The sequence below is a fragment of the Gossypium hirsutum genome, chromosome D08, assembly GCF_007990345.1.
Source record: "Gossypium hirsutum isolate 1008001.06 chromosome D08, Gossypium_hirsutum_v2.1, whole genome shotgun sequence".
NCBI lineage: Eukaryota > Viridiplantae > Streptophyta > Magnoliopsida > Malvales > Malvaceae > Gossypium > Gossypium hirsutum.
The window spans coordinates 23681816-23696093 of record NC_053444.1 but is presented as its reverse complement, the minus strand read 5'-3'; the positions used below and the strand labels follow the sequence as shown (position 1 = coordinate 23696093).

At 32.5% G+C, this 14278-nt stretch overlaps 1 protein-coding gene across 1 annotated transcript; it reads left to right on the top strand.

Annotated features, from left to right (window-relative positions):
* Positions 1-7695: 7695 nt before the first annotated feature.
* LOC107918410 (probable glycosyltransferase At3g42180) lies at positions 7696-9638 on the top strand. The gene is made up of 4 exons (XM_016847974.2): positions 7696-7959; positions 8043-8194; positions 8295-8658; positions 8813-9638. Exons 1-4 carry the CDS (start codon positions 7726-7728, stop codon positions 9473-9475), a joined length of 1413 nt encoding a protein of 470 aa, XP_016703463.1. The 5' UTR covers positions 7696-7725; the 3' UTR covers positions 9476-9638.
* Positions 9639-14278: the final 4640 nt, after the last annotated feature.

Here is a 14278-nt window from a genome sequence, read left to right as displayed (position 1 = left end):
ATATGTTTTGGCAATTTCATGCATTCAAGCATACTCATAAATATTTTTGCTTGAGAACAAGCACTAATTCAAGTTTGAGGGTGTGATAACTCTTGAAAGAGTTATACTTCAAGCCTCTAGATTGAATTAATTATTTGTAATTAAGTACATTTATTTGCATTTTTAGATATTTTTAAAACATTGCATAACAAAGCTTGGGTTGTGCTATAAATGTTATTATTTGTTACTTTTATTATTGGGGAAGAAAGGTGTTGGTTGTGGTTGGCAGCAGGTGCAGGATGAAGAAGAGAAGAGAAAAAGAGTAGGAAAATGAAGAAAGTGAAATATTGTCATGGCAAAATGTTGGTTAGATTTCCAATAAGAACGCCATGGAAATTCCAGAAAGATGACATAGCATTCAGTCCACATCACTCTCAGCCAGCTATACTTGTACCAGATAAACCACCCTGAAAAATAAGAAGCAAAAAGTACATGCTGAGAGGAAGGGGCCTACCTTATAAAGGAGGAAAGAGAAAAGTAAAGAAGGGGGAGCCGGAGAGAGAAAAGAATTGGAAAGCAATTTTTTTCTCTCTACATCAGATTGTCGTGAAAAATCTCAGAGAAAAAAGAGAGGAGAAGGTAGCAGCTTCAGAGTAGAGTAGTCACAGACGTAAGGAAGGGGAAGAGAACTTTACCCTAGATTTTGCATCAAATCAAAGTGAAAGGTGGAGTAGCGAGAGCTTCTTGAAGTTTTGCCTTTATTTTCTGATTTGAACTTTGTGATTCATAAACTTAAATGACGAAGTTGAATGGTTTTTTTTAGGATTTGAATGTCCAACCTATGAGCTAAATCTCATTGGGTTGGAATTATTTGGGTGAATTTTTATTATCTTTAATGCCCATGGTTTGATTTTGAGTAGATTATTGTTTCATTCTATTTGTGATTATTTTAAATAGATGCATGCAAACTCTAGACATAGATGATTGTATGTTAGGTTATTAGATCTGTTTTAATTCTAGAAAGATTAAATAGATTGGATATTATTGGATGATACAGGGAAGTATTCAAAAGAATATTTGCAGCTCTCTAGACGTAGAAGTTGCAATCTATACAGGGAAAGGAAGAACAAACTATATATCATTCTAGATTTTTATAGACATAAAAAACCTCAGAATGATAGCTTAATGTTGGTCACTAAACTAACTATAATTACAACAAAGGCAAGCGCACTTATCGAACAATTGTATAGCTATAGTGAGTAGGAATATCGTATCCACGAGGACTAAAAGTACTAGTAATTGTTGTTTTTCTATTATTAAGTGGATAAATTGGGATGATTATTTTTAATCTAAAATTACTAAACTAATTAAACAAAGAATGCAACAAAGAATGAAATAGGAAAATAATTGAAGATAACCAATGAGATAGACAATACCCAGGAATGAATCCACCTAGACTTCACCTATTATCATGAATCTGAATTAAACGGTTTATTCACTTGTTACTTGATCCGTAGAAATCCCTAAATTATGTTAATATCTCTTTCGAGAGTAAGAACAACTAACTCTAGGTTGATTACTTGAAATCTCTTTCTAATTAAAAACACTATCATCGCATTAACTCGATCTATAGATTCCCCTATTAGATTTGACTCTAATCCGGTAGATTTATGTCGTCCTATTTCTAGGATTGCATGTAACTCCACTCAATTATGCTAGATCTACTCTTAAACAGGGCCTTTTGCTCCACTGAATTAAGCACATTAAACATGAATTAATATCCCGAAAATATTAAAACAAGGAATAAGCATACATAATTGAGAACAATAATAAAGTATTTATCGTGTAAAACATAAATTAAATAATAGGATTCATCATAGGTTTCATCTCCCCTAGGTATCTAGGGGATTAGTTCATAATCTCGAATGAAAACATCTCAAAGTCAGAAAAACGACAAGACAGAAAGAAATTCAAGAAAACTTCAAAAGAAGTTAAAAGGAGATTTTCAATCTTGAAGGAGATCCCTTTCTAAGTTGGCTCCGATGGTGTTCTTTGAGTCTTTTCTTTGATCTTCTCTGATGGCCCCCTTAGATCTTCATCTAATTGGTATTTATAGACATTAGAATGCTTAGAAAGCCTAAAAATTGAGTTTTTTCACGTATTTGGGAAGCAGGGTGTGATATCGACACGGGCTGGCACATAGGCGTGTGCCCAGCCCGTGTGGAAATGCCCAGGCCGTGTGGATCCTGAAAACAGCTCTATTTGTCTGATTTTTGCTCATTTTTCGCTCCTTTCACTCTTAAATTCTCTCCTAAGTATAGAAACATGAATTTAAAAGATTAGGAGCATCAAATTCACTAATTTTTATAATTAATCATCCAAAAATGAATTAGGAATGGGATTAAAATATGTTACTTTTATATTTTATCAAATATCCTCACACTTAAGCAATTGGTTATCCTCAAGAAAAATCCTCAACTCACATTAAAATTAGTATTTCTTAACTTGTAATTCCCATCAATAATGTCTCAAAATAATTCACAAATAGTCATGCATTGACAATTCAACCAAAAGAGCACTAAAGTCTCAAACAATCCAAACTAACATTTTTAAATACAAAAACGTAGGTGTCCCCCCTTATTAAGTAGTTACCTTTAATTCAAAATCTACAAGAATCAACATCCTTACTAAAGATTCACTCAAATCACTCAAAGTGTTTAAGGTTCATGAATAAACACTCAATAGTCAATCAATAAAGTCATTACCATAGGCTTGCATGAAAATCAAATCTCCACCACTATAAAATGAGATGATACACAAATCAAAAGGTCTTTAAGAGGTTGTAATGAGGCTTAGGTTAAGGGTGTGGAGAAAGGCCAAAAAAGTTGGTTATAATCGAGATCGAATTGATAAATTACCAAACTAGAAAAATAACAAATGTTGAATTAAAAACAAGTGCATAAATCAAGAACTATTCAAGAATAAGAAAACGAGTTTCTTCTCAAAATATGAAATTAACTATTCAAGCTCAATCATAGAACAAATAATAATCAATATATATGTATATTTTTTTGATTTCTTCTTGTTCTTCTTCTTTTTTAACAATAAGAAATAATTCAACAAATTAAACAAAAAAGTATAGTTAGGCAACCAAGCAAATCAAATCTCGACAAAAAGGGAGTCAATAAAATGGGAAAAATTCTCAATAAACAAAAAATGAGTTATGGGTTAACATTAATGGGTAAATTAAGAAATGGTGTGTTAGGTTCAACGGGGTTCACTGAGGGTTAATAAAAAAGGTAAGCTTTTTTATGGGATAAGTGGGTTAAAACCTAAGTGCCTTCATCATCTCAGTATATCAAATAAAAGATGTGGTCTCGAGATGCATAATCGAAGCAAGTTCTAGAATAACAAATCAGGTTGACACACTCATAACCAATAATAAAATGAGCAAGAAAAATGTACGCTCTAAAGGCTCAAAATCTCACAAAAAATTTGATGTCAAACTTACAAATTTAAAACTTCAAGAAAATACCTTAATTCAGGGAAACAACCTAAAATTTTTAATTCTGAAAATAAACTTATCATGCTTGATTCTGTCATGTCTTAAAGTTTAAATCAACCAATGCATAAATATCTACAAATTAATCCAAAACACATCAAAAAAAATCCCAAATTGACAAAAATTCATTCTAATGGAAGTATGAGAAAATTACTTAAGCATAAGAATAATTTAGGGATATTCTAATAGTCATATAAATAACCTCCCCACACTTTAGATGTACATTGTCCTCAATGTACAAACATATATAATCACAGTGTATGCAGAATATCATAAGAGAGGGAGAAAACTAAAACTGCCCTGAATATTGGATGAAATCGCTAGAATTGTGAAAAGTGGAATTATAGGCAATTGAAAGTGAAGTGCATGATTCTATGCAAACTAAGAAGAAAATAAACACAAATAATGAAGAAGATTAAGAGGTTACAACTCAATTAGAAACAACCATAAAAAAATAAAAACATAGTTCAAAAGATAATAGATGAAATAAGTCTAAGAAAATTCAAATAAAGCAACTAAAAACAAAAACAAAAATGAAAAAGAAAAAGAAAAGAAATAAACTCAATGATATTAATAAAATTAAAGGTAATTGTAAGAATAATAGTAAAAAAACAATACTAAAAATAATAAAAATAGCAGAAATATTAAAATAAATTTAAAATCTAAGTATAAGAGTAATAAAAATAAAAATAAATAGATTAGTAAAATAAAAATAAATAATATAAAAATAATAATAAATAAATTAAATTAAAATAAAAAAGGGTAAAAGGGGAAGACAAACGGAAGAGGGTGGTCGGAGTTAAGACGGGGGGTTGCGCGTGGGAGGTGCTGGTTGACTATGGGGAGAAGGGAGAAGAGGTGGGTGATGAGGGGGAAAGGTGGTGGCTTGTTTGGGGAAGAAGAAAAAGACAAATTGAGAAAGAAATTTTAGGGTTTGGGACACATGGATGTGTCATACGGCCGTGTGTGGTGTTTTCAGCCCATGTGTAATTAAAAATTAAGCCCAGTTTTCACACTGCCTCGGACACGGCCGTGTGTCCAGGCTGTGTAACACACACGGCCGTGTGTGTTTTTCTTCACTTCTCCCACGCCCATGAAAGATCCTACACGCACGTGTGGCTCGGCTGTGTCTCTTACATGGTCGTGTCTCTTACCCGTGTAACTATCTGACTTGGAATAAAATTCAAAAAAATTAGCTCCAGGATTCACACGGCTTAAGATACGCCCGTGTGTCCAAGCCGTGTGTGCCACACGGCTATTTCGCACGGTCGTGTGGACTATTTCAAGCCGTGTAACAGTCAAATTTTGAAAAAAATTAAGTCCCAAGATCCACATGGCCAAGGACATGCTCGTGTGTCCAGGCTATGTGGGTCACACGGCCATGTCGCTAGGCTGTGTAACTCGCTGTCGAACCCCTTAAAGTGCACATGGCCTGGGACACGCCCGTGTTTCGAGGCTGTGTGGGTCAAAAACACTTTTTTATTTTAAAAATTAATTAATTTTAAAAATAACATGAAATAAAATTAAGAAAATTAGCAGTGTTAACACTCGGGTTGCCTCTCGAGAAGCGCTTATTTAAAGTCTAAGCTCGACATACCTTATATTCGCACAGTCACGGTGGCTCACGGAGTCGAAACTCCTTTTTCTCGTTATTAATTCTATTATCGATATAAGGTTTAAGTCGAGTACTATTTACCTTAAATGTGCCAAATTCAACATGAGTTGTCTCAACTGTAACGTATGAGAAGACATTCAGTACCGTAAAGGGATTTGATCCGTTTACATCAAGCTCGGAAGTGGCAATTCGAGGATCCGTTTTATCTAGCAGTACCTTGTTCCCAACCTTGAATTGGTTCGTTCTATCCACATGCTTATCAAGGCATCGTTTTGGCTCTTCATCGTGTTTTCTCAGTTTCTCCTTGACTTCTGTCCGCCATTCATCTAGTTTATCCATTTGTAAAATTCATTCATCGTAAATAATTTTGTTTCTGTTGTATGGACTGGAACATGGCTCCATTGCGTTTTTTCGAGGGGTTTCCTGCAAAGAAGGTTGAGCCACATGGTTACTCATAATAACAGAACTTGTAAAATCATCTTGATCATTAGTTGTCTTGACAGAATCACGAGCTTGGAGAGTAATCGTTTCGTCACCTACACAAAGTACTAATTCTCCCATACCAACATCAATTATAGTTCTAGTAGTTGCTAAAAAGGGTCTTCCTAAAATTAAAGGTACTTCATTACCCTAATCCATTTCTAAAACAACAAAATCAACTAGGAATATGAATTTATCAATTTTTACAAAAACATCTTCAATAATACCCCTAGGAAATCTAATTGTTCTATCTACTAACTTAATACTCATCCTAGTTTGTTTGGGTTTCCCAAGACCTAATTACTTAAACATATTTATAGGGCATGACACTAATACTAGCCCCTAAATCAGCCAAAGTATTGTTAATATTCAAACTACCAATTAAACAAGGAATAGTAAAACTCCCTGGATCTTTCAATTTGTTGGGTAGTTTATTTTGCAATATGGCCGAGCAAACTGCATTTAGCTTCACAGTCGACGAATCATCTAATTTCCTTTTGCTCGCCAAAAGCTCCTTTAAAAATTTAACTGAATTGGGCATCTGTGAAAGAGCTTCAATAAACGGTAAGTTAATATGTAATTTTTTTCAAAAGTTTAAGAAATTTACCAGGGAACCTACCTACGACGTCACATCCAAAATCAATAATTATATCATATGAGTAAAGAATTTAACCTTTTGAGGAAACTCACACAAAAATACTAACAAACCTATATTTTTTCTACATAAAAAAATTTGTATACAAATAACAGATTTTGAAGCCTTACCAGTCATCCAATAATTTCAATTGACAAAAAGGACAAATTTTCAAATGAAACCCAATGAAACAAAGTCAGATCTGAAGCACATGCAACATAAAATGAAAGCCTTCAACGAATATATTAACTTTCCTAAATATATTTTTTAAGAGTTTCCAAGAAAAAGGGTCAACTAAAATGGAGGAAAAATTATGGAAATTTGAGAAATTGGAAAAAGAAATATAAAAAACGGATCGAGCAAAATATAAATTCGTAAGTGAAGGGTCGAGGCAATGAAAATTCTTTATGATTTTGTTCAGCATAAACTAAGATGGAGGTTTTAAACTTTGATTTATAATGGAGATGAATTTGAGAATTAAATTGATATAATTTGTAAATATTAAGAATTAAATATATTATTATACTAAATTTAAAAAAAAAACAAATGGAGTTATCGTTGAAGTAATTAAACACCATGCCCAAATTGCCATGTGACTAGTTATTATATCTTATTAATTTGTATACTAGATTTTATGCTCCCATAGTTAAATAATTAATTAATAAATTGAAGCTTATTAGAGTGCATGAAGTCTAACGTAGAGGCAAGAGAGCTGTGAGATTGATTTTCACCCTGGAATTAAAGCTTATTAAATTGCTGAAAACGATTGCAAGATCTATAAGCTAAATGGTTGGACTTTTTCTCTGTCTGTGCCTTCGTTTTCACTTAAAGGGCGCACAAGGCTCTAAAAAGTGTAACTCGCAATTCGCATTTAATTTCTGTGATTTAAATTATTTTATATTTATGTAGCTTTTCACAACGTAATAGTTTATTTAATATAAATGTTACTATTTTTAATTTATCCAACAAATTGATTGTACTAACTATTTTGGTTAAAAGGAAATCTATCTATTTTTAAAAGTATCTCTTCTAACCTAAGAAAAACTATGTTAGTGTGATAAGTTAAAAAGGATGCTTTTAAAAGAATTTCACATTAGTATTTAATAATTTGTAGAAGAATAAATTATTTCAAATTAAAATATAAACACTAAATCATATGGAATTCAACGTAGTCTGCTGAAATTGCTGTATTAGAGTGACATGAACATGGACGCCGTCTTAGCCAGCCACGTACTAAATTAGAGCTCAGACAATTCCCCAGGATCTTAAGTTTCGCCATCAAAATAGGTGACCCTTCAAACGTGGGGGAACAAGGTAGTTTGAACACTACACCAACATCGGTCTGCAAAAGCAACTTCAACTGAACTACTTATATTTAATACCCTCCATTGATTATCATTTTGCTATTACCAATATAATATAGCAAACTGAAAATTTTGAGAGAAAGTGAGAGCCATGGTGGGAACCTCAAGCTTCCATTTTTTTCCAGTTTTTTTACTTCTTCTTCTGCTGCTGCTTCTTTCTTTCTCTCACTTTAACAGCAATCAATTCACCCAAGTTTTCACTTCTTTCTCCCCTTTTCGTCGAGAAGAGACCAATCACACAACCACGACACCCCATGTTTCCTTGGACGGGGTTTTGTCCACTTCCATGTATAAAAGCACTAAACACAAGGCTGCAACTATCAAAGTGAGCATTCTTATAATAATATATATCTGGTTTTGAATTGTCTGATCTGTAAATGATGATCAAGTGTTTTTTTGTATTGGCAGAAGAAGAGCAACCCCGAGAAGATTGAACAAGATTTGGCTAAAGCACGAGCTGCCATTCTCAAGGCAGTTCAACAGCAAAATTTTACATTAGAGAAACAAGATACTTTTGTTCCAAGAGGATCTATTTACAGAAATGCATATGCATTTTACCAGTTAAGTACTAAACCAGACACAGCTATATATCTCATTCCAGAGGATTGGTACTAAAAATTTGGGATCAATTAACGTTTTCCATGTTTTTGCACTTGACAGAAGCCACGCAGAGATGGTGAAAAGGTTGAAGGTGTGGACATACAGGGAAGGTGAGCCACCTTTAGTCCACAATGGGCCATTGAACAATATATATGCGATAGAAGGGCAGTTCATGGATGAAATGGAGAGCAAGGAAAACCCATTCAAGGCTCGCCATCCTGACCAAGCTCATATATTTTTCTTGCCCTTGAGTGTGACGGGAGTGGTTCACTATGTTTACAAGCCTATAACCACCGTTAGAGACTATTCTCGTGATCGATTGCAAAGATTAGTGACGGATTATATCAATACTGTGGCTGCTAAATATCCTTACTGGAACAGAAGCCGCGGTGCTGATCATTTTATGGTTTCATGTCACGACTGGGTACTGTGTTCCTTTGTTTTCGCAGTTTCTGAATGTCGCATCTTGAGACACACTTCGGAATTGTGTTTCGGGTCCGACAGGTCCGGTAGTGAGACTGTATGTTTGTTCATATCCAAAAATTTTCACCTGGGATTTCCTGTGTTGGATATTGCAGGCACCGGAAGTTTCACACGCAAATCCTCAACTGTTCAAGCACTTCATCAGAGTCCTCTGCAATGCCAACACTTCAGAGGGATTCAGGCCTAAAATAGACGTCTCATTGCCTGAAATTTACCTACCCTTTGGAAAACTCGGTCCACCGGATCTGAGCCGGGGTCCAAACAACCGACCCGTATTGGCATTCTTTGCTGGTTCACCCCATGGCTACATAAGGAAAATCTTACTGGAGTATTGGAAAGATAAAGACAGTGAAGTCCAAGTCCATGCTCAGCTTCCCAAGGATGTGAATTACACCAAAATGATGGGGCAAAGCAAGTTTTGCTTGTGCCCAAGTGGGTTCGAAGTGGCTAGCCCAAGGGAGGTGGAAGCCATTTATGCAGGGTGCGTCCCGGTCATAATCTCGGACAATTATACGTTACCCTTTAGTGATGTCCTGAATTGGAGCCAATTCTCGGTTCAAGTTCCAGTGGGGAAAATACCTGAAATAAAGACCATTTTGCAAGGGATACCAGATAGCAAGTACTTGAAGATGCATAAGAGGGTGAAGAGAGTGCGGCGGCATTTCGAGTTGAACCGGCCGGCAAAGCCCTTCGATGTAATTCACATGGTGCTTCATTCAGTGTGGTTAAGGAGGCTCAACTTCAGGTTGTCACATTGATTTCTAACATGGGGAAGCCTTGCCTTGTGAAGGACTTGTTTTTGATTCAGTGCTAGTTTTCATTCGTTATGTTTTATGTATAGTTATGGACCAATTTTAGGATCACAAAAGAGAAGAAACAAAATGTACTATAAGAGCAATCTTTCATCACAAAATATAAATTACTACATAGTTTCACTTTTACATCTTTTAATTATATTTTATATACATCACGCATATTGCACTATACATACTCTTCTTTTTAACTTCTCAACATATATCTAATAAATATATTCGAAAGACTCAAACGATAATTAAATTATTTATATTATTAATTGAGTTGATGTTGTATTCCTCAAGATAAGAGGTTGCCTAACATTAATTAGCCTCATTTCGTTAAAAAAAATTGGTTTGATAAAAAATACGAATTATTTTACATGTGACCTCACACCTTGCCACTTGTTTCGAGATCTCAATAAAATTTACCTAGGGATATATCCAATCACATCTCATCATATCACATAATTCTAGAATTAATTTCGTATAATGAGTTTAATTATGCCTATCAAGTCTGATTACTTATTATGGAACTCTTCATGACCTTAAACCCTAAACCCTAAGATCATCACATATGAAGGATCTCATCATTATTAAGGATACTATTTTAATAGAAGAAAATGTATTTTATGGTGACGGTTTTGAAAGAGTGTTTTTAAGGCAAATGAGTGTTTTTAAGAAAAAATAATAATAAGTATTTTCAGTAATTTTTTATTGTTATATGACTATAAAGCGAATATAATTTAAAAGAAATAAAATTTTACTCAAAAGAATTTAATAGAAGAATTTTAACGGTAGTAACAATTGCACCTGAATTTTTAAATTAAAAATGTAAATAATTATATTCCTAAAAATAAAAAGTAGGGAGGCTAAATTCTAACTGTATAAAGTATATAAGGATTTATAGCATACTTTAACTTTTAAATTTTTACTTTATAATTTGATACAAATAAATAGTCAACCCAATGTAGAGCTTTAGTTGGAACCATACTATTTTTGGGTACAATGGCAAGATTTATCCCTGTTCTTTAACAAAATTGTCAAATATGGTACTTGCACTTTTAATTTGTTCATTTTGTTATTTGTCTTTTTTTTTTTCGTCCATCATCGTTGTACTCCAATCTAACAGTTTTAGTTTCAGACATAAAATGACACGTGGCATGTGAGCCACAGAGAACAAGCAAAACATCCAAAACTTTAGGGACTTGCTAAAATTTACCCTTTTCATTTTGAAAGTCAAAATCATTAAAAGGGCTAATTTAGATAAATATGTTAAAAAAATTGAGAAAGTATGTCGTTTTCCTGAAAATTTAACGATTTACGTTGTTTTTAGAGAGAAAAAAGAAAACGCGACCTACAGGGCGCGTTTTAACTGAAATGCCAAAAAAAGCACACCCTGTAGGACACGTTTTCTTCTCTTTCCTAAAAATGCATCATATGTGGCACATTTTGTAATGCCCCAAAAGTTGCTACAGTAAGAAAGTGTGATATTATCTTTGACACAGTAAAATAAGGAAATAAAGTGAAAAAAATGGAAAGTTTGAGTTATGTCAACAAAATTTGTTTAAGAATTATATTATGATGTATTAATTTAAGAAAAGACTAAATCGCAAAAGTGAGAAAAGTTTTGTAACCCAAGAATAAATACTCAAAATTTGAGGGGTTAAAGTGTAAATATGAAAAATTTGAAGGACCAATAGTGCAAATATTTTAAGGGTGGAAGGATCTAAAAAATAAGGAAAATGGATGAATTAGGACCAAATTGAATAAGTGGAAAAAGTATGAGGGGTTGAATTACAATTTTACTAAAATGAGTGATGATTCAGTGAAGGAATTTTGAAGGATCATAAGGGGCAAAATGGTCATTTAGCAAGTAAGATAATTTTGAAGAGTAATGATGATGTTGGTGATATTTTAGATTAATTAAATAAATAAATATTAGTTTATTAATATTTTGATTTGACAAATATTTATATTTTATTAATTTTTATTTAGTATATAAAGAAAGAAAGATGAAGAATTCTCTTCATCTTTCCATGCTACTAAATTTAGAAGAAGAAAAGAAAGAAAGAAATTTTATTTTCTTTACAATTTGGTCCTTTTACCAAAAATTTACCATTTTCACTTAGAAATCAAAAGAATTTCCATAGCCATCAAGAGAGAAAAAATAATAAGGAGACTTTGGGGAGCTAGAATATCAAGTTAGATTCAAGAGAATAAAAGTTGGAGGAGAGAGAAAGTCAAGTTAAAGTTTGGTTTAAGAGAATAAGGTATGAATGTTAAGGTTTTATGTTATTTTTAAGTTTAGTAGTGATAGAAAAGCATAAAAATGGTGTTAAAGTAAAGATTTCTCATGAGGAAATATTGTGTTTTTGACATGTTGATGAAGAGATAAGTTGAGTAAGTGAATCAAGTGGTAGGAGAAGAGAAAAACAAGAGATTTTGATAGAAAAGAGGTAAGTACCCATGAATTTCCTTGTTATTTAAGGATTAAAATGTGATCTTTGTAAAGTAAGTGGTAATTAAGTAAAAAAATAAAAAGTAGTTTAAAATAATTCATTATGTGAAGTAGGAATTTATAATAAAAGTATAATAGTTGGGTTATATGCTAACAAAAAATATACAAAGTATTAGATAAGTGAAATTATGGGAAAATGTGAAATTTTATGAAAATAAGGACTAAATTGAAAGACTTGAGAAATACATATGGTGGAAATAAAACAAGCGAAATACTTAGAAATTTGATGTGGGAAATGAGATAGTGGAATTAATTATGTAAATTAAGTGAGATGTCAAAGATAAATTGTGTAATAATGAATGGAGAACTTCTATGAAAAAAAGGTGATTAAATTGGAAAGTTATAAAAGTTTACAAGGAAATATTGATAATAAAGCACATAGTGAAAAATAAAAGAATATATGAATTTTGTAATCCAAACTACAATTATTTCCTAAGTTGTGGAAATTAACGGTTAAATCGTAAATTTAGGAAACTTTATATTAGAAATAGAAAAGTGAAGTAAATAACACTTAGAATGAGAAAAATTGATGTTGTAGTGAATTTTGGAATATTAATAAGTATTGAATTATGTTATATGTGTTATTAAAAGTAAAATATATTGCTACACGAAATATTGTGCTAATCACTAAATTACAAAATATATAAAAGTGATATATGAAATACATGATAAGGATTATTAGTGAATTATGGATGAATAATGAATTTAGAAATATATTACATGTATTAAAGATAGTGAAGATATAAGTATACGGATTATTGGTACAAGGATTAAATTGTAAAGCATGTAAAAGCATTATGCGAAAAGTGTAAAAGTGATATGTGTGCATGATATAATTTGCCCAAGTAGACGAGATTAGAACTATTAGGATATTAGTGGCATGCCATTAAGGGACCCTAGCACGCTCTCCAATTATTAGCACATTAGTGCTATTCATTTAGCACATTTGTGCTCTCTATATAGCACTTTAGTGCTCTCTGTTTAATAGTGTATAATAATGCACCTCTGTATCAATTCTATATATCCTAAGTGTTTTGTTTAGTCTACTCGGCCTTTGCTAAAAAGGTAAACAATTTTCGTTACAAGGTAAAGCTTTATCTCCGGGTTCATGTTTGAAATATTGAATTAAAAATAAATTGTGAAAGAAATAGTGAGAAAATCATGAAAATTTATACTAAATGGTGAAATATGATACATGTATAAAAAGAGTAGTAATTTTTTTAAGTTGATTTGAGGACTTAAGGACTAAATTGTGAAATAAGTAAAAAGTTGCAAATGAATATGATAGATAAACAAAGAAAAGAGATATTGGAAATTAAGAAATTTAATAGAATTTAAATGTTATATGTACTTAATAAGTCTTCACCGACTTAACGCGTTTATTTTCAACGCATAGGTATAGTGATTTTGAAGAGTTGTAATTGAGGTTGTGAGCATCCATCTCATCACATCTCCAAGTGCCAAGAGGGTATGTTTCAAAATTTTGAATAGGATGGCATGTACTTAGGAAGATCAAGTGTGTTCCAAGTAGTATAAGTTATGAAAACTTTATTTTTTTTAATGTTCAAATATATTAGTGATTAGCCAAAATCACTTTGGCACCAAATGTAATATTCCTATATCAGGTTCCTTAGATCGAACCGGGTATAGGGGTGTTACACATTTTATTTGGCAGATCAGTGAAAATGTGCCCTGTAAGACGCGTTTTCACTTTGCTAAAAATTGTTTTTTTCTTTACAGTTTGAAATTAGATGTTTGTATATTTATCTTTTCCCGTGTTTGAGATAATCATTATTATAGCTTTAAGGTATGTTTAAATTTACGGTGATGCCATGGAGGTGGGTGACTTACAAATTTCATTTGGCATGTGAGCATGGAGTCATAAACAGAGAAGTTGGATTGTGTTGCAACTCAAGGTTCCAGTTGACGGTGGTTATACGGTCTCCGGTTAAAGTGTAACTAGGGCTTCAATTTTACAAATGTTATGTTGTCAAGGGATAGAGCATAAATAGGGTCGTAGTTGACAGTGGTTATGCGGGCACGACAAGTTTTTTATCACCAGGGGAGGCTGTTATACACCACAGAAACAGAAGTACAATGAAAAAATGCAGTGGCATTTTAGTATAATAAAGTAATTCATTTTATTATAATCAAGTAATTCGTTAGCATAAATGAGGCCTCACACACACTTCTGTTTCGGTGATATATAGCATCCTCCTTGATGATGAAAAAAATCATTGTTGTACCCA

Coding starts and splice junctions, on each gene's coding strand:
- LOC107918410 (XM_016847974.2), top strand. CDS start 7,726: ATGGTGGGAACCTCAAGCTTCCATTTTTTTCCAGTTTTTTTACTTCTT. Junction 8,195..8,294: donor AATGCATATGCATTTTACCA/GTTAAGTACTAA, acceptor TGCACTTGACAG/AAGCCACGCAGAGATGGTGA. Junction 8,659..8,812: donor TGGTTTCATGTCACGACTGG/GTACTGTGTTCC, acceptor TGGATATTGCAG/GCACCGGAAGTTTCACACGC.